Below are 24272 nucleotides of genomic sequence, written 5' to 3'. Positions count from 1 at the left end.
TAATTACGTTCTGCTATTATTATTATTATTTATATTATTATTAATATTATTACTACTACTACTACTACTACTACTACTATTAGTGATTTAACTTGATGACATCGAATTAAAAAGATGAACAGCTTAGTAATTGTTAGGATATTTACATTTCCTGAAAACCAAACACATGCCATAGCCTACCACTTTAAAGTTGTACAGTTTTTTTATTTCTAGTTTTCTTGTGCTTTTTTTTTCCGAGGTCATAATAACAACTTTATTTTCAGCTGTGCATAAATTAATTACACGCATTTAATAACCAAAATATCATTATATTCCCCTCCTTTAATATCGTAAACGCTTTACGCCAGGGAAGCGCTTCATCGTGCACGGGGGCCGTAACGGGCTATTATCCTTGGGTAATGCTATTAGAGAACCAATTATGCGCCATTACACTTCCTCTTTTTGCCGTTTATGTGATTTCGTCCAATCCCGCCCTCGACTGCAAAATTTCAGCTGCTACTCGGAGCCTCATTTTCCACATGCGGAGGATCTGCCTCTGTCCCGCGCGCGTCTTAAAAGTAATTGAAAGGGTCCCGGTGCACGTCATTTACGCGCGCGAGGCAAATCAATCCTCGGACCCCTTGCTGTGAACAAAATCAAACTGCGGACGTCCGGGCGCTCGACGAGCGCATCACCGCGCAAAGCGGACCCCTTAACCCATATAACGAGCAATTATTGCACTGACAGCCAATTTAAAATCCAAAAAACAGTCATCTGGATTTTTTAATATAAAAAGCAACTGTGTGCAAAAACTGCACTGAGTGCGCGAGAGTTTATGATGTGGGAATAACAAGGCGCAACGCCGGGCGACGGGTGAAGTGGGCTGGAGGCGCGCGCGCGCTGCAACTGGGAGACGCTGCAGAGAATGATGTGACGTTCAGCACCACGTGACCGTGTCATTGGGCGCGCGTGCTGGTGCCCCGTCCCAAACCAGTCAGCGCAGAAGTCATAGCAAGACATAATCAGGTTAAGTCCGATTACGCGTGAGATTATAAAGGCGAGCTGGGGAACGCATACACATTCCGCGGACTGTTGTACAGTAAAGACACGTGGCCACTTCATCCTGATGTCCAATAGCGAGCCGGACGAGAGCAGGGACACGAGTGAGTAGTTCAGAGTGAGAGTGAAAGAGAGCGAGAGAGAGAGAGAGAGAGGAAGTGAACAGGAGGAACCCGTATTCACTCAGACTCTTCTTCACGGCTCCGATCGCACCACAACTCCTACTGCAGGTACGAATACTACTTTTCATTGCAATATTAAACACAGCTGCCTGCCAGCTTTAAGCCTCTGTTCTCAGAGCTTTCGCGTAAACATTATCCAAATAGTTCTAAAAGCGCAGTACTACTGAAAACAGTTTTTTCCTTTATTATTATTATTATTATTATTATTATTATTATTATTATTATTATTATTATTATTATTATTATTATTTTCTCACGGCACAAGCACTTGGAATATTCCGTGGCTGGATTTCTTCGAGCTCAGTGAAGCAGGATGTTTTACTTCCACTGTCCCCCACAGCTGGATGGGGAGTGCTGCAGAACTAATACCTGTGAGTACCTTAAACTTTTAAAAACAGACAAACAAACAAACAAACATTTTAATCACTGTTTTACTCGCGTTAACACGTTTTTCCTCAACTGACCTGCATCCATGTTTTGTCTTTAAAAATAATAATCAGACATTTATTCTATTTTATCATTACAAATAAACCTTTACTTAAACTTCCACGGCCAAATGAATTCCAGTGTTAACTGGTGGCCAGTTGGAGTTATATAAACAACGCAATGGTATAGGTATAATAGGTATAATTTAACATATAAAATATGTTATTTTGATGTCATTATGAATTGGGTATTAACTATAGAAATACAGCGACCCTGGCCCAGTACACAATTTGTTTAACTTATATATATATATATATATATATATATATATATATATATATATATATATATATATATATAAGTTCTAACCAGGTAGAAACATGACATTGGACTTTGAATGCAAGAATGAGTGTGTGTGTGTGTGTGTGTGTGTGTGTGTGTGTGTGTGTGTATATATATATATATATATATATATATATATATATATATATATATATATATATATATTATATATGTATATATATATATAAAGTATTATTATTATTATTTAATTCAGTGCATACTCATGTGAATAAAAGTAATCAGTATCGCGTTTAACATTTTCCCCACAACTTGAAGCGGTTTTGCCCTCCAGTCAAGGCCTTTTTAGTGCCGTCTGCTTGGCCACAGATGGTCAATGTCATGCCTTTTAGTCTTTTTCACCAATTTTATTCACTCATTTCAGTCTTCGAGCTAGTTATAAGACTCCAGACAGACAACTATAAAAAATAAACAAATCCATTTCACTGAAGTAATCATTCGAAAATCATGCTGAAAAATATGCTGACGATTTTTCATATAGTATATTGTTTTTATTTTTTTTATTAAAAAAAAAAAGCAACAACAACAACTAAATTCTAAACTACAATTTCAGTGAATTCAAACGGCTTTGGGAGCCATGCCTCTGGAGACTTCGATGACGGTTTTCTCAGGAGGAAACAACGCAGAAACAGAACAACCTTCACTTTACAACAGGTAGCCATGAGCTCAGGTTAGAGTTTTAGCTATTTAGATTTTTAACATGCTCAGACAATTAGACATGAATGGATATTTGAAACAAACAAACAAACAAACAAACAAACAAACAAACAAACAAACAAACTGTACAGTAAGCTCTGTGGCATCTTTATCGATGTAACAGCCCCAACTATATTTAGTTTATTAGTTATGACTGTTGGAAACGATTTCTGGTTAAAAGAACAGGCCGCTCTGCCTCTAGGAAAGTCAACATCGTGATTATGACTCATAACCATTGATAAAACAAATTATTTATTTTGCAGTTAGAAGCACTGGAAGCCGTGTTTGCCCAAACTCACTATCCGGACGTGTTCACAAGAGAAGAACTGGCTATGAAGATTAATCTGACAGAGGCCCGTGTCCAGGTAAAACCTGCTCCCAGCTCTTATGGGACAACACACTTCATATAAGAGCTCTATGATAATACTCTTCTTGTTCTCAATTCCCCACTTCATTTTAGTTATTTAGAAATGATACACTAGTGATGGGAATAAACTTCATTATGGAATTAGTGCACTCTCAGAAATATAGTACTAAACTGTACCTTTCCTGTTCTCTGGGGTTGTACTGCTGTCTTTACCTTTACTATGTATCTTTCTCCTGGAAAGACGGTATACAATGGTACTCCTTGGTATACCTTTCTAAAAGGTAAAATACACTAACGGTAGCCTTAAGGGCACCACTCCAGCGACAAGGAAAAATAGAGTTAAGTATCTTTTTATTTATTTGTTTGTTTGTTTGTTTGTTTTTACCTAACAGTGCATGATGTCAGTCAGCACTAAACAAATATAACGCCCATATTGTTCTCTAAGCACGTTTGGCCAAAGACACTAAATTAAAGCTCTCCGTCATTTGCGCTGCGTATTTTAATAACATCAACATAATGGGCAATATTAGATTAAGTTGATTAATCGGTCATTCATAATTAACTAGTGATAATGTCCTCCACTAATTTGTCCGCGTCTCCAAGGTATGAAAATTACTTAGGTGTTTTTGTTTACTTCAGAAAAAAAAAAAAAAAACACACACACACACAGAGAGAGAGAGAGAGAGAGAGAGAGAGAGAGAGAGAGAGAGAGAAGGATTTAAAGCGGAAATGCCTGTGTGTGGCTGAAAGCAAAATGTTCTTCTTGAGGTGCTGCGCATCTGGAAACTTTCCCCAGACGTATTTTGCAGCCTTAGTACACATATTATGTTTGTTATAAATTCGTCTAGGTGTAATTAAATCCACGTATACCCGTATGCAATTTCCTACGTTCCACATTTGCTATTGGCTTTCCTAGATCTAATTGTAGGAGATGGAATAGTTGGCCTTGTGTTCCCCAGGGTCATTTTACTATCGCTTAAACCCGGCGACGGCAAAGCCATAATGGCATTCGCTGCTGTAAATTAGGGACTGTAAACAAATTATTGCCTCTCTAATCGGATTACCAGATTCGCATTATTAAATCTGAACATGAATCAGTTGCAGCATGCGGGGATATTAAGCTTACATTATTATTAGGAAATAAATTTTCTTTTTGTTGTATAGGGTTGCAGGCGACCCCTCCTCCCTCCTCCCCCCTCCTCCTTTGGAAAGTGTCAATTGGTTTTGGTTGCACTAAGACCAAACTGCAAATTGAGATTAATGGTGCAATTATAGAGCATGCAGTGTTAGGGGATCATGACTCCTAGCTGGAAGGTGCAAGGGTGAGATAATGTTGCCACAATTGCATTCTGAATATTGTTGTCCTGCCAGTAAAATGTTGCCTCCTATTATGCTGAATGAATGCTCAGTGTGTAGGGCTTTTTGTTTGCTGACATCATTGTACCTTTGCACAATGCTGGGCGGGCAGTCGAGATATGACTCCATTATAGCCCTTTCCTATTCAAATATGATTAATGCATTCGAGAGCGCAGCCTTAATCGAATCTGATGTTGTCAAACAATCACTAAATAGGGAAATAAACGACTTCATCACAGTTCCCTCTCAGAAGCAGGGAGACTGTCAGTAGGAAGTCATTAAAAAATGATAATGAAAAATTGCTCAATTAAATGTTGTTATAGGCAATGACCTTCATTCAATTAAGATACAAGAACTTGGGTGCATATGCTCGGTAGTTGTGTTCATAAAGTTAGAAGTAAGTCACCATCAACTCATATAAGGCTGACACTTAAAGGACTATGACAGCAATCATAAGGAAAGCACTCTCAGAAAATGTAGAACCATTAAGTGTTCTTCAGTCATCCCTCTGGGAGAACTCTTAATTGTTTTTTATACAAACCTACAAGAGTGCATTGCTAACAGAATGGATTCCAAGTAGAACCGTTTTAGGGGACCAATAAACCCTTAAATAGACCTTTTTTCTAAGAGTGTATACAAATGTATACGCAGTGTTTTATATTTTGCTATAAAAGCAGAGAAATACATTTTCAGCAAGAAAATTATTCATTAGTCTGTAACGGTTATGTTAATAAATCCCCTGCTGTTTGTGCAGGTGTGGTTTCAGAACCGAAGAGCAAAGTGGAGAAAAACAGAGAGAGGCAGCTCGGACCAGGAAGGCACAAAGGAGCAAATGAGTGAAGGAACTCCTTCTGCCAGAAACCTCAACCAGTCCCCTGTGGATCAAAGCAGAAATAAAAAAGAACCTCTGGAAGCACAACAGAAGTGTGTTGATTTTCCACCCACAAAGTCTATGATGCTATTTCTGATGTATTACACATACTGTTACTGAATTCACATGAGGTTTGACTCCATGTGCTTTTTTTCATGTACAGTGTTAACAGAGCTGTTGGTCCTGGAGGGCCCTTTTTCCCATCCTGTTTGCCTGGGACTCTTCTCAACACTGCGACTTATGCCCAAGCTTTGTCACAAGTGGCAACTTTGAAAGGTACAGTACGATGTTTCAAATGGTTATACATATCATGACTAATACAGTTAATATTCTATAACCTGTAAATACAATACAATATGTATATGCAACTGATAGGACAGGTCTGAAGGGATATATATGCAGTTGTCTATAAGATATAGGCCTAATTAAAAATAACAAAATTAACATTGTGTATACTGTATATAGTGTACACATACAATATCACATGATTTATTTAAGGACTGTTATATGATTGTATTATGTCCTATATTCCTAAAAGTATTTACATTTTGCTTAAAAATTATTTTTTTGGGATATTTATAACTTTGGCATTAGACAAATTCTTAGATTTTTGGTTATTGTCTATAAAATCAAACACTGGCAAATTCCTAAGTACAAACCCTTATTGCATAGTGTAGGGTGTAGTTACCTGCTGTGTATCTTTTTAAAATAGCTATCAATGATTAATTTTATTGATTGCGATTGATTTTAACATATTTTCTAATTGATTTAATATATTCGGTAACATATTCCTACCGCTTGACTTTTACTTCTGAGATCTTTACTGTATTTATAATGTGTAGTGTATCTAGGCCTACACCTCTGACATGCATGTTTGTTTGTTGTGTATTACAGCAGGAAGCCCCCTGTGCTCTTGTTGCGTTCCTGACCCTATGGGCCTCTCCTTCCTACCTCCTTATGGGTGCCAGAGTAACCGGACAGCAAGCGTGGCAGCTCTGCGCATGAAGGCCAGGGAACACTCTGAGGCTCTGCTGCAGTCAGCCAACCTACTTGGGGCAGTACCAGGGCCAGGGGCCAGAGTTTCTGTTGGTCTCACTCAAACCACCAATGCAGTAGGAGGGGAAGAGTCCAGTCCTGCCTCTGGTTCCTCAAAGCTACCAACCCAGGGAACTACCCCTGAAAAGCAGCTGCACTGCCCAAAGGAGAACCCGGATAAGAAATAAGGGAGTCATTTTTGCCATCACAGCACGTCTCCCCCTCCTGGACATAAGGAATTACAATCTCATAATGAATGCCTGCTACCCCTTTCCTCCCATGCAGTCAAAACAACAGGGCAAGGTGTTCAGTGTTATATACTATTGTATTATAATTTGAGTGTGGGTGCATCAAACTATTTATTCAATTGTTGTTTATCTATCATTGTTACATTTTGCTTATTATTATGAATGATATATTGTCTATATACCTTTGGCACTGTAAATGGTTTTAATGGTGGAGAGACTGTTTGTGGGATGAATTTACCCTGGCTGCCAATGTGAATTCATATATTTTTCCAGCCCCTTTGATGTAAGACTTATATTGCCTTGTATACTGTGACGTCAGGTGATATAAGGAGCTGCATTGTGTGAAGGACATTTTTTTTCTAAAATGTAACAATAATAATAATAATAATAATTATATATATATATATATATAAATACACCATGCGCTAATATAAATGACCTAATGTGAAATAATATGCAAGTGTATATCTATTGTGTTTTCTTAATCTGGTAAAAAGCAATTTTGTCTGACTGGTCATGCGATGTGACACTCTTGTTGTCATCACATCTGCAAGGCAATGACAGACTGTGAGTGTTCTCACTCTGGTCCTGTTTTGACATGCTCTGTAAAACAATTAAACATGTAGACATTCATGTACGTCTTCTGTTGCCTATTGCACACCATCTGGCTGTGATCAATTATTAATTGACTTCCTTGTATACAAAAGGTAGAGCTGAAAAAACGGAAGCAAGGGTTGGACTTATTATTTATTTAGTTTACGCTAAACCACTGGCTCTTTTGCATTTGATGCACGAGTGGATGGTTATTTGGATGGTGAAATGTACAGGCTTTACTGTTCATGAGGTGCCTTTCATGCTGAGTCCATAAGGATACTTTTGGTTGAAGCTGGTTATACATACAGATATTTTAATAAGCTATTTCTGACACTAAGCATATACACTACAGGCCAAAGGTAGCAAGCATATATAAGCATGTATAAGAAACTCTTAACACATCTGAATTAATCAAGTGTTCAGATGCATCTGAATGTCTGAATCAGAGGTATTTGATTGGGTTTACTATAAAATAAATAAATAAATAAATAAAAACTAAACTTTTTGTCTAGTTGTCCACTCATGGAGGTCCCGTGATGTTTAGTTAGCTATGTGTTTATTCATTATAACTTAATGATAATTCCAAACTTTTGGCCTGTAGTGTTTAAGCATGTTATGGAAATATGGGCTTTCTAGATATGATAAAGTTCTAAACCAATATAGTTTAAATGCAGTTATTGGTGCAGTGTTAAGGACAATAAGGCACTGTATGACATGTGGTCTTTTGAAAAGTATCATTAAATTTGGGTAGTTGTCTTTATTAAGATCACTCTGGTATGTTTCCAAGACAGAGTTCAACTTTAGCATTCATAATCACAGTACTACAAGAGTCAGAGTTTGGGAATTGTTACAGAAAAGTCAAATTAGTATGTTACTCATTTGTGCAATCCTTTCATATAGTATCATCAGTAGACAATCATTATTTTCTTCACTCCATTATTTTCTTCACTTCAACTCCATCGAAAATCACTAATTAAGGGCCAGACACATGAATGTACATCACTTAATAGGACTGCATCTGAAAAGGACTTAAACTGATTAAATTCATGTCCTTGAGGATTTTCAGGAAATTACTTTTGATAGTCAATAACACAATTAAGTAAACTACACACACATTAGCATGAATAATTGATATGGAATTATGTATCATCACAAAGTACTGTCTTAATAATTCATGACGCGACACCCTACTGACATGGCAGAGCTCGATAATGTCAGAAGAGCTGTGTGCTGCCAGAGCATGCTTGTATTTCTCTAAAATGTACTGTATATCAAAGTGAATTTGTGTGCTCAATGTTTAAGTGTTGAAAATAGCGTTGACTTTAAACTTAATTCTGGATTAGTTTAGGATTGTTCAACCCACACTACACATTTTAAAGAAGAATGTTATTAAAGTCATTCTGAATGTCAAGATTTTCGAGGAATATACAGTGTGCAGATTTTGATATCTATGTATTGAGCTTAGAGCTCTGATATTTCTGTAAAATATTAAACATTTGGTTCTTCATACAGAGCCATTCTTGTCAGTTACCTGTTTATTCAATTACATTTGTAGCAGTTCAATTCAGCTATACTGGCCTTATTTAATACAATTCTGGCTTGTTCAGTAGCAGATCAAAGTTTTACACATACATACAGAATGAGACATCTTTCGTCTTTCTGTGTAATTTGTGGTTCACACAATATAGACAGACAGGAAATTCAGACAGACAATATTTAATTTTTAATTGTGTGCTTTGACCTTGTCTTGCAATTTATTATTTACATTTTCTTTTCTAATATTGTTTTGATGCTGTTTGTTTTATATTGTCCATAGGCCTCAGTACTGTGACTCTAAATATTATATATACATTATGAAATGATACAGACAGACTATATTTAAATGTGTTATTATCAACTGAGATTGACTTGACTGGGTCAGTTTGTTGGTGTTGAAATTGGTTAGTTAGAAAAAGATTAATAAATTATTTTGTTCTTGGGAATATTGATTCAGTGTTATAGTAAATTTTGAAGGTCAGTCCTCTTTTTACATGTATACAAATAGGTTAACTCTATAACCCATAACAACTCTAACTGAGTATGCACCCTGCAACTGAGTATTTCTCTATTAGAATGGGCTCCAAGTGGAACCTTTAACTACTAAAATAAACCTTGTAAAAACCTTTAAGGGTACTAAGTTAATAGTAGCTTAATTTGTTCTCAGCCTGATAACTTGACATTTTCTCTTTGCATCAACTGACATTTCCTTTTTGGGAACCTTGTAAGTATTTAAGAAAGGAGTGGAAAATGAGAAATTTGTTAATAATAATCTGCTTTTAAATTAGTTATTGCTCTGTTGAAACAAATGAGTTGCTCTGAGTTAAACACTCAAAAGTTGTACGTTTTGAAGAGAGGTTTTAGCAATATTTACATGTTTGTGTGGATTATTGATTATTCAGTGCCATTACATTCATTTCAACATTCTCTTAATTCGTTCTGAAAAGCATTGTTATATTAAATTAGCTGGAGAGTAGCCAAAACCTAGAAAAAATTATAACAAAAATCATTTGGTTTAAATTCTGTTTTGTCAGTCTTAATGGGTTTTTTTTGTTCCATTAATGATGCATTGTTAGTGACGCTGTATACAAACTCTGGAGCACTGTTAGTTTTGAGATGTAGGCCTGCTGCACATGCTATGATAAGGTCATTTGTATGTACCACAAAAGTCCATTCCTGCATTAGAAGATCAATAATCCAATCAATTGGGTTAATTTGTGTTATATATATATATATATATATATATATATATATATATATATATATATATATATATATACACACACACACACACACATATATATATATATTATGTATATATATATATATATATATATATATATATATATATATATATATATATATATATATATATATATATATATATATATATATATATGTGTGTGTGTGTGTGTGTGTGTGTGTGTGTGTGTGTGTTAATGCATCTGACAATGACCTATTATTTCCCTGTGCTTTCTTCAAAAATAAAAAGGAAACACCTCAAAACCTTTTGAACGCAATCACATAATAAGATAAATTTGTGTTTGTAATTGCAGTCAGTACATTTCTAGGCTAGATAATAAATATTTTACATGCATATACTAAAGAAAAGTTTCTTAGTTATTTTGTATGTATTCATTTTGCAACTTGACACCAGCCTATTATAAATTATGAATGCGACATTCTCAGAATTTTAAATAACAACAGACCATAAAAAATTCATCATAGCTAAAGGTTTCGACAGAATTTATATTGTACAAAATTATTTATTATAATATAGCCTTGTACAAATGACTATTAATTTCATCATGGCAAGTGATCTGAAAGGGTACAATACTAGCTCAGTCCACTAGAGTGGTCCATTGTGCAGATGTTGTAACATTCAACACTCAAACAAATCCAGCAGTAATAGATAAAGAATGAATATTAAGCCCAGTGAAAAGAAGTTTAAAAAATGTGGAAGCCAAAGTTTCTGCTTTAACGTCATAATGAATGTTAATGTAATGTCATGTTTGTTATAAAATTAGTGGTATTGCGTATGACAAAAATACTCTGCAAACACATTCATTATTTTTTCCTTTTAATAACTTGGTACTACAAGAAATAAACCTTTTAAAACTTTTCATTGAAAAAATAATTTTCAATAAAATGACAAAGATGACTTATTTTTAGTGATAGTAACACAATTATATGGCAATAGACCATTATGAGTGACATCACATTATTTTATTCCTATGTACTTTTTATTGAATGAACTCTAAAACACTATGAATCATTCAACTTAAAAGACAATTTATTGCTTAGGAATCTGAAATAAAAATGGATTGGCATTTTAATCAATAATGTGGACCATGATTGTGTAGAAAATTGTGTAACCACAATGTCTGGTGTAACCATAATAACTGAGCAAATCTTATTTTTATTCAGTTTATATATCCTCTCTTAAGAAGCTTCGGTTTCAATTAGCAGGAAGTTTACAAAACAGACATATGCTGAAATCCAGTCAAATGTAAGTGTATAAAAGAAACTCTCACATTTTAAAGCCTTAAGCCAATCATGTTCATAGAAATTCAAATGAACTAGGGAGTATTCGTTGCATTTCATGCAAATACAGTCAGAAATAGCTACAACCACAAACTCATGATTCTAAGGTTAAACATTCACAATGGTTTCTATACAAGTTGAATTGTTGAATTTTGCAATGTAAACCTTGAAATTGTGAGAAAATGTTAAAAACTATTAATCAATTCTATATATTATATGGTTTTCATCCTTTTTCCTCAAAAAGAGAAGTCTTATTTTGTTTTTGTGGTACAATGTGTCTACGCAAAACAACCGAGACTACCTGGTAAGCAATTAGTTAATACCAAAATGTCACTGTCATATTATAAATTTTCTCTTTGAATGAACATGACTCATTTAAGACTAGGGAGAATTGTGAGAAATTTACATGTGATTATAAATTACTTCTAAAATGGAATGCATATCTCCTTTATAAAATAAATAGCACTGCTTTTCTTATAGCACAACTGCAAAGAATATTGCAGCTTATAAATCAAACCATAAAATCATTCTCAAACGGTATATTTTTTTGCATTTAATGAATCCTTAAATAAGTTCTTATTCACAAAGTCAAATATACATTTATTCATGTGTACACCAGTCAGGTATTCTCCGCTGCAAAGTCCTCTAATTCACTCATTGTTATGATATGTGTTTGTCTTGGAGTCATTCGGACATTTTCAGTGTGCAAAATTTCTCTGCCAGTTTGTTCACGTGTCTTACAAACGGGTCCATTGTGCTGTTGGACATTTCTGTGACGTTCTGGTTTGAAAATCTCCTGATCACTTGGTTCATGACTTGCTTTTAGCTGGTTCGGCTCCTCTGTGAGAGTGGCTGGTGCTGACATCTGGGATGTTGACCTTACGGAGGGTAAGGATGGGACAGAAATAGACATGGGCAGAAACCCAGGGTACAACATATATGGGTGACCCAACACCTCCACAGATGCTGGCTGTGACAAGGTGCTCTGGGTCTTCTGTCGCACATTGAGCTGTAGATATTTTCCAGTCTCAGGGTCAAAAAATGTCTTCGTCTTGACCTGAACTGGCATGTCCACCATAAAGATTTGCCCAGAGTTTGGATCCTGTAAGAGCTTTCTTTGGGTCATGGGGAAAGAATGAGCCACAATGCTAGGTGCAGGAGGAGCATAATTTGGTTCAACATGATAGTGTGATATTGGAGGTGAGGCCTGTACTGATTGAGGTGTTGACATTTGAACCATAGGTGAAGCAGGCAAGCTGGAGACAGTTCGGGTGAACTTGGTCTCAGGTTGTACTGGAGTATCAGACGTCATCCTGTCCTCTACCTTCTTGACTCTCCTGGTTGTGAGCCTTTTAGCACGACGAAGGGCTTTCTCCGTTTTAGGAGGAACTGCAGGTGGCTTACATGCTGCTCTTATATCACTACAGGCAGATTCAGGTCTATCATAGCAGGCTGATTCTGGTCTTTCATAACAGGAAGATTCTGGCCTTGTATAGGCATGTCTAATATGTTCAGTGGAAAAACCTCTACTGTCTGTCATTACTACTGAGCTAGAAGCTAGTCTCTCCACATCCTCAGACACTGTGTTGATGAGAGATCGAGATTCATTCTCTTTAATCATGTGGCTTTTTGTGTTGTAGCTCCTTGGTTCTTTTGGTGCTATGAATCCTGGGGACAACATTTTGTTTCGAGCTTGGATTTCTTTGGCTCTAGGAACACGATGTGAAGTTACTGATTGCTCATGCAAAACTGGAGAGCTAGCAGACTCTTTCGGATCATTCTCATGATCATGTTCAACTTTGTCTTTTTCTGAACCACAACAGGTGTCAACTGGGGAGCCAATTCTGAATTCCTCAGAGAATGATCTGTGAAAGCGTGGCCTAACAGTTTTAGTAACTGAGGAAGTTTTGCCTGTGTTATCTTTCACTTTGAACATGATGGACTTCCCCAGGGCTGGAGAAGAAGTGTTGGACCGTGGTGATGTGGCATGAATTTCAGTGAAGTCTTTATTTGAAGTAATTTTGTGGCTTAACGAAAGTGGTTCGGGATTATTTTTAGGTTTTGTCTCACTTTCCATTGTATTGACAATGTAGTATTGTAGCTCCTCTGTTGTTTCTTCATCTTTCACTTCCTCCTTTATTTGGTTATCTGCATGTCTATTTGCACTATTAAGTTCAGTTTCGATTGACACTTGTGGTAGAGATTGGGAATTTTTAACTTGAGGATAAACCTTCCTTTCCAGCATGTTTGCATTAACTGGCTGTTTTAGCTTGGAGTCATTTTTGCTCTCAATCTGTCTTTGTACAGGATGAGTAGCTCGAGGATTTTGGGGTTGATACACTTCATGGCTTCTTGAATATCCATAGTCTTGTGCAGTCAAATATTTTTTAGTGTTTGGTTGCATGTGGTTGGTTAATGTCTTTTCTTTGGTGCTTTCTGTATCTTTTACAGCAAATAATCTATCATCTGAGCTTTTAGCCAATGATCCAGGTTTTGGATAAGCAATGATCTCACTCCTGGGTGAGCACTGATTATGTCCTGCAAGTATTTCATCTGTAATTTTGTAGGTTTGTCGTTCCGGGACTTGTAAAGGCATTGCTGTTGCATTCAAATTCTCAGATTTCTTATTTACAGACAGCTGTTTATTTTGCTCTGTACCTCCCACAGACATGGAGAAATTTGCCTTCTGTGGCTCCACAGCAGATAAATTATACTTCTGAGATGTGTTCATTTTTTGAAGTAAATCCTTTTCAGTAATGGTGTCATCTTCAGCTGAGATAACCCTCAGCCTTGCATAGTCAGCTAAAGCTGATATTTCTGGCCTAGTCGTTTTCCTCTCCCTCTGTGTAACCTCAGTCTTAGTGAAGGTTCCCTCTTTTCTTGTAAGCACTGTATCATGATATTGACTGTTTTGATTAGACTCATACATATGTTTTCCATCATATGTATTTCCCTTTCTTTCTAGAAGAGCATCTTTCTGAGGATTGTACACATTACTAAATTGATCATGTTTGTCTCCTAAAACCGTTCCACTGCCTTCTATATCCCATCTAATGATATCACTACTTTCTTTAAATGCCCCAATGACAGCCTTGATTTCTTTCTGTCCACTGTTTTTTCTAGTCTTATCAATAATCAGTTTCTCAAAGTGATCATCCTTTTTGTCTTGGGGCTGAGCTTTTGCCTCTTTTAGATTTGTATGTCTCTTACTGGATTCGCATTCTGCATCTTTGTCACCTTTAATTACAGATGATGCTGGCTTGGGCTCTTTATTTAATGTCGTGATTTCATCTTTTATGATTTCTCTCTCTTTTTGTACTGGTTCCCTTTTCCATTTCTCATTTTCAAGTCTTTCTAAGTCATCCTCTGTCACGCCCGGAGCAGATGATACTTTTGTTCCTGTGACTTTTGCAGATACTGCATTTTGAGCACTTACATTATTAGGTGGCACAGCACCTTTGGTACATACAGTATCTGCCTTTATTTGGATCTCTATGTCATTTTTATCCACTTCTTTATCTTCCAGTAGAACATCTGCCCCTGTAAATACACGCTGATCTCTCTTTCCAGAAGGAAAAGCATGTTTGATTGGATTCTGATTAACATTGCCACTCTCTTTGGTCTCTTCATTAGTGAAGGTTGAAATTTCTTTCTGTGAAACAATCACCCTATTGATTTTTACTTCATTGCTTGTCATGAATTTGACTTGCTCAGGTTCTGGGTATTCACTTTTGCAGACCAACTCTTTTCTATTGTTTTGTAAAGCCTTGTTATCTCCAGTTTGAAGACATTCTTTGCTTACTTGCTTGAGGGTATCACTTGCACATTCTTCTTGTGTCCTGTATTGCAGTATGGGGCTTTTTGTATTATGTGCTTGATTGACTGCATTCTCACTGTTCTGAACCGAATATACTCCTGTGTCTTGGGTTTTAATCATGATCTGACAATCATTTGTAGAGATTTTATAGCTGAGTTGTGGTGAGTCATCACATGAGTGATTGTGTGACTTATTGATGATATTAGCAGAATTAAATCCAGCTGTATGTTGTGTATCATTCTCACATTTCACTTGTACCACCTCAGTACTTTTGCTAACAACATCATCGTCATTTTCTTTCAGTCCTGTCTCCATTGTTTGTACTTTCTGTCTGACTTGCTTGTTTTCCTTCAGTTGAACATTTCCATTTGCCACGATTTGCTTTGCTAACTGAGTATCCACAATGTCTTCACAAACTGGTACAACCTTTGACATAAGGATTTTTTGTTTTGCCAAAACATCCTGTTTAATGTTTCTATCAGAGTACACAATTCCACCAGCTCTTTGTGTGCCTCCTCCATTAGCTGTCTGATGCTCTTGCTCTGAGTGAGTAACATGTTGCTCAAGGTTTTCCTCAACATTTCTCAAACGTTTAGGGGAGGCTTCTGGAGACTTTGGTTTTCTGGATCCTGGAGAATGCTTTTTAGTGAAATCAGCTGATGGCAACATTTTCTTAACAGGCATATGGTCAGTATCCATCGTATTATCCTGTATTTTTTGTAAAGTATTATGGGTAGATTCTTCCTTTTCATCTCCTTGATTTTTATCCTGCTCTTTTTGATCTGTCTCCACATGAATTGTATCTCCATTAGAAAGCCCATATTTGGCCAAGAGACTTTCATAAGATGAGCTAATATTGTCCAGCTCTGTTGATCCATAATAATCAAGTTTATCTTTGCTTATAGGAGAATCATATTTTCTTACCACAGTTTCTTGTTCTGCCATATTGTTATTTAAAAGCAATTTTACCTCTTTACTATCCTCTTTACTTTCAAGGAAGTCACTTTCTTTATTTTTATTGCGGATTGTTTCTTTGTCATCTTTCTCTCCTTGCTCTATTGAAAGCTGGTTTGGAGTTTTTTCTAGGTTTTCTAGACCAGTTGTCATGGAAGCATCAGACATGCCTGATACAGAAATGCTATAGATTATAGGTTCATCCTCTGAAACAGCTTCTGCTGTGCTTGAAACACATATACTGTATATTACAGGCTCATCCATTGGTGAACTGTCTTCCTTGCTAGTAATGTGAATGACATGGGTTTCAGATACTGGATTTGTAATGTCAGCAGTTTTGTCTGGAGCAGGGTGGCTACTGAGATGTTGATCTTTACAGTCTATAGTAATTATTGGCATGGAAAGCTTCTCTTCTGAATGCTCAATGCCTGGGGACTTTGAGCCATTACTGCTATATGTTCTTATGTCATTATTGGACTGTTTATTTTCTGTTGGTGTAGTTTCTATATGTTCATGGAAATCCTTTGCCTTTTGGTTAAGATGTTTAGTGTCTGGAGCTCGTTCACTGTCTTGTTGTTGATTGTTGTTTTCAGTTACTTCTTTATCCCTTATAATTTGCTGATTTTGGTTTTTATGTCTAATTTTTAACTTTAATTGAGACACTGATTCTTGAACTTCACTGTTTTCAAAGTGCAGCTTCTTTGTTTTTGGTTCTTGCTGCAGAGAATATTTGTTCTCCTCTGAAGAATCAAGTTGCATATTTACTGCCTTATTTAATCTTAAAGTTGTTGGATATCGCAATTCTTTGTTAGCATGTGTATTTTGCAATGTCTTCAATGCATCAAAATCAGTATTCTGAGGTTGCTGAAAAAAAACATCTTCATTCGTTTTAGATGTTTGGAAGGCCTCTGGTTGCATGGCTTGTTTTGCTTGCCACGTTTCCTTTTCTTGGGGTTCTGCATTTGGCTTACAATACTCTTGATTACTGGCCTTTGGTGAACTTTCAGAAAGCACTGTCTGATTTTCACTGATTCCACCATCTCCACTTTGAAGATCTTCCCTTTCTTGTTCAGTATTTGCCATTTGTTTATAAGGAAAAGTAGTTTTGGGTTCTGTAAATTCCGCTGACACCTCAAACGCAGTTACTTTGTCTTTCATCCAATCTGTTGGAGTTTTGTCTTGCCTAGTATCAATTTCAAGCTGTCTTGCATTTGGTAGTATTAAAGGCTTTTCTTTGCTTGTGTTGTTCTTTCCTTTGGTTGTTTCTGCCAAGTCAAAGCATTTAAGAGAAGCTGTATTACTATCATCAGTAGGTTTATCTATGTTAACATTTGACAGCTGTTCTTTTGCTTTGTTAACAGAGCATTCAAGGGCTATAGCTTCCCCTGAAATGTTGTACAGTGTAAGATGGGTAGTTGCTGATTTTACCAAGACCTCATTTTTTGGACTGTCATTGCCATTCGCTTTAAATGTTAAGTACTTTGTGTTATTTGAAGTTGTGAGCAGGTTAGATGAGGTCTTATCTTCCTTCTTGACAACAGATTCCTCATTACTGAAAACCTTGAGAGTTGGAGAGTTTGAGAAACATTTGGCTGGAATTGTATCATTTGTAGATCGCTCTTTCTCATTGTCTTTGCTAGGTTTGCTAAGTTGATTTTCTCTGGATTGCATGTTTGGCTGGTGAACATCATTTTTAACAAATTTCTGGACTTCATAGTTTTTCTTGTCTGCCTCTGTAAACTTTTCCTCTTGAGGTTTTATCATTTGAATCTTTGTCCTTTCTTTCTCTGTAGCAACTTTGTTTATCTCAGAGCCCATGTCTCTTGTAGGTAATTCCACTTTTTCTGCTGTAAGAGATTCATATTTTGGCTCATCCTTGCCTTGATTTCTTTGTTCTTTGTATAAGGGAACACCTGAATAAGTAATGTTCTGAAAAATATGATTAAGTTTTTCTGCAGTAATTTCTTTCTTCAGTGACAGAATTTCCTGGTTTATTTGTCCCTTTTCATTGCTTACAGCTATACTTGGCTTTACTGGATTTCTTGATGGAATAGCATGTTTAGCAAGGCCTTTTTCTTTAATTGCCGATATCTCCTTCTGAGCATGTGCTTTTAATTTTGAGGTGAGTATCTCTTGTTTGGTTTGTCCTTTTTCTTTGTATGAAAGCGCTCTTAGTGTAATTTTATCATTCTCGTTACTTATAAATATGTCTTTTCCTGTCCTCTCTTTCACGTCATTTGCAATATGTGACTCGTTTCTGACATAGCCGTATGATACATTTGTATTTTCATGTTTGCAATGGGAATTTCCATCTTGCTGTAACTGTGACTGAACTTTAGATGGTTCTGTTTTACCTTCTAAGTCCTCTGCTTCATCAGCTGTGACTGGAGAAGTTAGATGTTCTAATTTATTTGGGTCACCAACTCTGCCATTTAAACTGTGTTTATTTTCTCTGACTCTTTTTGCTTGTTCATTGTCTCTGACAGAAAGAATGTCATTAATGTTAAATCTGTCCCCTCTTGTTTGTTGATTGTTGTTATTTTGCCAAGTTCTTTGAGTATTTAGTATGTTAAGGTCTGTATTCATATCGCCCTGCTTGTGATATATCTGACTGGGGTCAATAGAATAGGTTGGCTTGTGTTGTTCAGTTTTGGCTCTGTCCTCTGTTATCAAATTTCTTTGGCTTGTTCTTGCTGAATATGCTGTGCTTTGCTGCTGAATACAAGATGTCCTTGATAAGGAGTGTATATAATTTGATTCACCTGGTTGTTCTACTTTCATTTCAGATTGCTGCACTTGTCTTGACATGCACTCTTCACCTTTGTTGTGTCTGTTTTCAGTTGTTGCAATGTGCCACTGTTTGTTTGACTCGTACTTGTATGGCTGATAAGCATCAGATTCTTCATTATATCGATATTTCTCCTCCATTGATTGCAAAAATTGTGTTCTCTGACTATAATCTTTTTCAGTCTCTCTATCACTTGTAGCATGTCTCATGTGTCTCGGAAGACATAATTCAGCTTTTTCATGTCTTGTAATTTCTGATCCCCTTGTCAGGTTTACCTCTTTATGAGGAGATTGCTTTTTCTGCAGACCATTATGTTGAAATTCATACAAATTTTGAGATATTGCAGATGTATTTGTATGATTGTTTGAGAAATGTTTATTAGCATATGTCTGGAAAGAGCTTTTTGTGTCCTGAATCTGTTTGTCTTTTGGAAGCCAACTCCCATTTACATTCTCATTCACTTTATTTATGCACATCTCTTTTCTCATAGTGTAGCCCTCATTGGCTGAAGGTAAATATTGTTTATCGGTGGCTTTCCTCTGTTTGTCCATTTCTATCAATGCAGCTATTTCTCCCTTATATGGCAGCTCATCTTTTATCACATTATTATTAATCATTTCCTTGGTCACCATATTTACAGGTCCTGTTCTTTTCCAAGAACAGTTTTCTTCAGTCATCTGGTTATTGATATATCCAGAACTTGGGTTTCTCACAAAGTTCTGATGGCCTGCATCTGCATCTCTCCTATAGAAAGTTGTACCATGATTAATGTGACCCACTGGGCTCCCACCACTATTACCAAGTCCTGAATTTGTTGATAACTCATAATGCTCACGTTCTCTGTTAGTAAGATGATCATGATGGTTGTTCTGTGAGCCTAAATAAGGGATATTACAGTTTGTAGTGCCATACTGAGACATTAAGTTTATATTGTTATGTGATTTATCAGCATGCTGTTTGTGTTCTGCAGTTTGGAATAAGGAAAGCTCATAATTTGGTTGAACCGAGTTACAAAGTTCCCAAGTGCCAAGAGCTGTAGAATGCTCCTGAATGGACACTTTTGATCCTGATGCTTCTGAAAGTCTGGATTCACGACCTTCTAGCTTTGATGGTTGTTTATTCCGATCTGATATCTCTAAACCTTTAAATTTTGTAGGACTGTACGTGCTCTTGACTCGTTTTCTGTTGTCTTTAAGGTTGAACAGTAGACTTGATGCTTTGGATTTGTAGCTATCACGCAGTTGTTTTGCATCAGACTGTGGTTTCAGGTCACTGTCACACTCAGAAATCAAGGGAGTATGTGCAAATTGCAGAATCTCTGATGTTTCTGTTTCCTGCCTTCCAGGAATTACAGGTGTCAGAAGTTGAGTAATGTTGAATGGAGTCGTTCTATTGGACATTTCACTGCTGCCCACTTTCCCTACTTTGTGTTGAATTTCATATGTATGTCTATTATGATAAAGCAGGCTAGAATCCGGCCTGTGTACTTTCTCATTGGATGGTGAGACTGTGGAGGGCCTGTTGCTTGACAGTTTGTTTCTCACAAAGTTATTATTTTTCCATGGGGGGCAGTTCGATAGCATTTCAGATTCACATCTCTTCTCTATGGCTGAGGCTTTTTGGATTACAGTGGATCTAGAGCGCTGAGAGGCAGCAACATTCTCAAATTTTCTTTGTGTAAACTGCCTGCCTTCTCCTGCAGCATTTGAAATCCTGTGTGTAGCTGTGAGTTCTTTGTAGAGTGGAGAATCATACCACCTAGGAAATTCAGTGGCTGACACCAACCCTGTTGGTTCCACCCTTTCAAAAGGGAACCTGTTATAATCCTTCCACAACTGGAAAGGACTGAATTCACTGTGGAAGAAAAAGTTAGTGGTGTTTAGAGCCTTGAGCTTTGTTTTTGAGGATGTTGCTGTGTTCACCCGTCCCACTGCATGAAAATGATTTCCATAAGACTGTGATGGGCCTGACTTAAAATTCGAATGGTAACCAAAAGAGAACTCGGACAGTTCTCTCTCAATACTTAGCAGAGCTGATTTGTCTGCTCTGGAAGTGCTTCTCTTCTGTTGCCACATCGCTTCCATAGAGCCATTGCTTTTATAAGACAAAGTCTCATCTCTGAGAATATGCTCTTGTGCTACGTCCACAAAGGAATGCTGGAATGTTGAGGCCACCTCGTTTTTTTTCTCTGCCTCCTCATACTGTATGCCACAGCAGGTTGTCCTTAAATCTTTATTTTGCAGGCTTTCTTGAGCACAGGCTTTGTGCAGATCAGCAGGGGAGGAAACCTCCAAATCATTGTAGATGGCATCTTCTCCAATACACAAGCTCCTGAAGGCTCGATCAGTGAGGCTGCTTACCTCCCTGTCTGTTTCATCCATGAAGCTTCCCACACTCGATGTGTCACTGATGCCATTAGAGAACTTGCGAGGGCCATGTGTGCTTCCCCGCCGATTTGCTTGGCGCTTTTCCAGAGAGCTCATTTCAAATACTTGCTCACATGAGCCGGACACAGTTGCTTCTATCGGTCTCTCAGATTGCCTACTTATGTAGTCTTGCTTTTAAACAGTCCACCTTCCAAAAGGTGAAGAGGTTGAGCCTCTTTCCTGCAACAGAAGCAAACAGTAGTTTCAAAAGTGTGGCACAAGACAGTACCAAACAGAATACAGATTTTTAAGGAAAAGGGTATTAAAACATTAACTCTGCTCAGGAGTGAATTCTGAATATTTCTTTTGGTGTTTCATGCATGCTAAACAATGTGTTACAGGGCTCATAAAACATTGTTTTCATGCTTCAGTATGATTCTCAGTAATGACCTTCATGACATGCGGTTAATAGAGACATGCTGTTGCTATGCACAAGAAAGAGTGTAACTTACATCACATGAATTATTTTTAGAGTAGCAAGATGCTTTCCATTTTCAATTAAGGATTAAGCATAAATGCTATATGTCAAGTATTACTGAGTAGTTAAGAAACTATTTACAAATTCAGTTAAAAAAAAAAATCCTTATGTAACTTAATGCTTATGTAATCATTTTATATTTAAGTTGAATTTATTTTGAATGCATAAAAATACATTTTGGACGTTGTAAGTGTATATTTAGTCATCTCTTAAAGTTATTAGTTAGTTATTAGACATATTAGACATATATCACTGCAAAGTCACAGAGAAATTATAAAAGCCCTACATCTCTCTTTCTGTTTATTTTTACATACAGTATTCATTAAAATTACATCATTAGATTAATGTGCACGTGTCTTATGAAATTCGCAGGTTATTTCACAGGATATTTTACCTAGTAATAGCTATATATACATGTCATTGTTATTTTCCATTAATTTTGCAGCTGCTGCACAGTCCTCATACATGACCCAGAATAACTCCTCTAAAATCTTCTTTTATCACTTGGCTCTGACGGCCACTAAGGAACATGCACCGCCATATCATATTCAGTTACAAATGCATTCAGTTAAACCACATACAGTACTGATCAAAAGGGGAAAAAGAGAAAAAAAGACAAATTAATCTCAATCACGAATGCTATATTGACATTGGGATATTGTAATGAAAATGCCACCAAGCACCCTATCAAAAATATTGTTTTCTCACAAAAACAAAATCATGAGCCTTTCCCAGCACCAAAAATGTCTGATTGCTCTGTATTTGCTTGTATGTCAGGTATTATGAACCTATACAATTCTCTGATAGAATATGATATCTTGAAGCCATACTTTATTGATGATACATGCCTATTTATCAATGCTATATCTAAAGTAAATAATATGAAGATTGTGCTTTATAATAGCAGAATTAATTAGCCACCAAAACCATATCAGAAACATTGATTTGTTTGATGTCGGTATTTGTAAGGTGAATACATTTTCTAATTAGTTTTATATATATATATATATATATATATATATATATATATATATATATATATATATATATATATATATATATATATATAAACATGAATATCAAAAGCAAAAAAGCAGCAAAAACATGTGAAATGATCACTTTGCTTACCGTTTGGCCTTGGATTCCATGCTGTAGTTAAATTGTTTCCAATTCTTCTAGACTAGAATACAATCAGCAAAAATCCAGGTCATACTGAGATTCCACAGTTTTGCTGGAATGGCTTTCTGTTAAAATCTAGCACTTCACATTATAGCAACACTTTTTTATGGTTCAGTCCTGAAAGAAAACAAAAAAGAGAAGCAAAGCAAACTTACGATTAAGACCCCTGCTCTAATAGAGGCATGGCTGTAGCCAAGGTACAGTGGTAGAAAATACACTGAAATAGCAGTGACTTCAGAGAGCGAGTCCCCCGAGCTGAGTGAGTAACACAGGCTGAAGGCTGACCATTTGGTGTCAAGTGACAAAGTAATGAAATAAACATGCTTCTCAGCTCAGTGTCATGCTCAAACCTTTTCAGTTTTACCTCATTTTGGCTTTTAAAAATTGTAAACTCATTGAAGTGGCGATAATGTTAGGATCAAAATAAATATCCTCTTGTTGAAGTTGTTGTGGTGGTTAGCAGGTTACTCAGCTTGGACACATTTGCCCAGGGATAAAAATAGCCTGTTGCTTCACTTACTTTTTTTCTAGGACAGTGAAGTGCTTTAGACTTGTTAACAAATTGTAGACGAAGTGTTAAACACAACTGTGCATCTGGTAATTGCATTACACTGCAAAATAACATAATTTCACTGAACCTATATAAGTTCCTCAATTATTGACCTTTTCAGATTTGGTCAGTGCATAATTCAGATGGGAAAAAAGATACTCTTATTAATCTTTATCTCTCTCTGGTCATTTACCTCAGAGTAATAAAAGAATCACAACGCAGTGGGAGAGCGAATCTTCAAGCCATCTCCCCCTAACCAGTTCATTTACAAATGGCCCCTAACATCAAGCCAGTCTTGCTTTACACCAAGTCACTGCTATAATAGGAATAGGGTACAGAGGAAACTTTCCCAGGAGGCCTGGCTGCAGTTAAATGCTGGCTGCCTGTGAGTGATGGACACTCACATATGGACAGTGAGAACAGCAGGATCGGCCATTATTCACCATAGCCGTCCCCCCTGCTCTTTACTGCTCTGTTCTTGTAAAAGCAGTAGCTTCCCCACTGCCTCCTCTCGCTCAGTGCTCTTCTTGCCTCTGGATCGCCTCAGGGCTGTTTCTCAGTGACAAAAACACAACCTAGCATTCTTCATACTCAATGGAAAAGATACACCGTGTTAATGACTTGTCAGAATGAAAGAGTTTTTTTTTAACATGAATAAGGTGGGAGGTGGATTAACATATTTACCGTCTTTTGTGACCTTTGCAGAGGATTTTTATGACTTTGTTTTTTTTTCACTGTATGCTCCACCCTCACATTTTCCCCTCTTTTTTAGTCTGTACACAATTCGGGGGGCTTCATTTATAGTTGCATAATATTATCCACTGAAA

The 24272-nt window shown here is 36.6% G+C and overlaps 2 protein-coding genes across 3 annotated transcripts; one reads left to right on the top strand and one right to left on the bottom strand.

Annotated features, from left to right (window-relative positions):
- Positions 1-983: 983 nt before the first annotated feature.
- drgx (dorsal root ganglia homeobox) lies at positions 984-9155 on the top strand. Its single transcript, XM_017463217.3, has 7 exons — positions 984-1268; positions 1486-1591; positions 2560-2660; positions 2966-3067; positions 5180-5349; positions 5460-5572; positions 6191-9155. The coding sequence occupies exons 2-7, from the start codon at positions 1534-1536 to the stop codon at positions 6517-6519; spliced, it is 873 nt and encodes a 290-aa protein (XP_017318706.2). The 5' UTR covers positions 984-1268; positions 1486-1533; the 3' UTR covers positions 6520-9155.
- Positions 9156-10772: 1617 nt separating this feature from the next.
- LOC108263861 (uncharacterized) lies at positions 10773-23350 on the bottom strand. Of its 2 annotated transcripts, XM_017465064.3 has the most exons (3): positions 23051-23350; positions 22845-22896; positions 10773-21418 (listed from the first exon to the last, which is right to left on the bottom strand). In XM_017465064.3, the coding sequence occupies exon 3, from the start codon at positions 21293-21295 to the stop codon at positions 11873-11875; it is 9423 nt and encodes a 3140-aa protein (XP_017320553.2). In that variant the 5' UTR covers positions 21296-21418; positions 22845-22896; positions 23051-23350; the 3' UTR covers positions 10773-11872. The 2 variants fall into 2 exon arrangements, with proteins under 2 accessions (XP_017320553.2, XP_017320551.2); XM_017465062.3 differs by having other exon boundaries at positions 22845-23350.
- Between the last annotated feature and the right edge of the window lie 922 nt (positions 23351-24272).

The sequence above is a fragment of the Ictalurus punctatus genome, chromosome 3 (assembly GCF_001660625.3).
Source record: "Ictalurus punctatus breed USDA103 chromosome 3, Coco_2.0, whole genome shotgun sequence".
NCBI classification, from domain to species: Eukaryota; Metazoa; Chordata; class Actinopteri; order Siluriformes; family Ictaluridae; genus Ictalurus; species Ictalurus punctatus.
Note: the sequence above shows the minus strand (reverse complement) of the source record. Positions and strands in the feature narration are given on the sequence as shown.

Bases quoted from the DNA above. Each gene is read 5' to 3' on its own strand.
- LOC108263861 (XM_017465062.3), bottom strand. From the start codon at position 21,295: ATGAGCTCTCTGGAAAAGCGCCAAGCAAATCGGCGGGGAAGCACACAT.
- drgx (XM_017463217.3), top strand. From the start codon at position 1,534: ATGTTTTACTTCCACTGTCCCCCACAGCTGGATGGGGAGTGCTGCAGA. The intron at 1,592-2,559 runs GTGAGTACCTTA...CTACAATTTCAG, and splicing joins GTGCTGCAGAACTAATACCT to TGAATTCAAACGGCTTTGGG. The intron at 3,068-5,179 runs GTAAAACCTGCT...CTGTTTGTGCAG, and splicing joins TGACAGAGGCCCGTGTCCAG to GTGTGGTTTCAGAACCGAAG.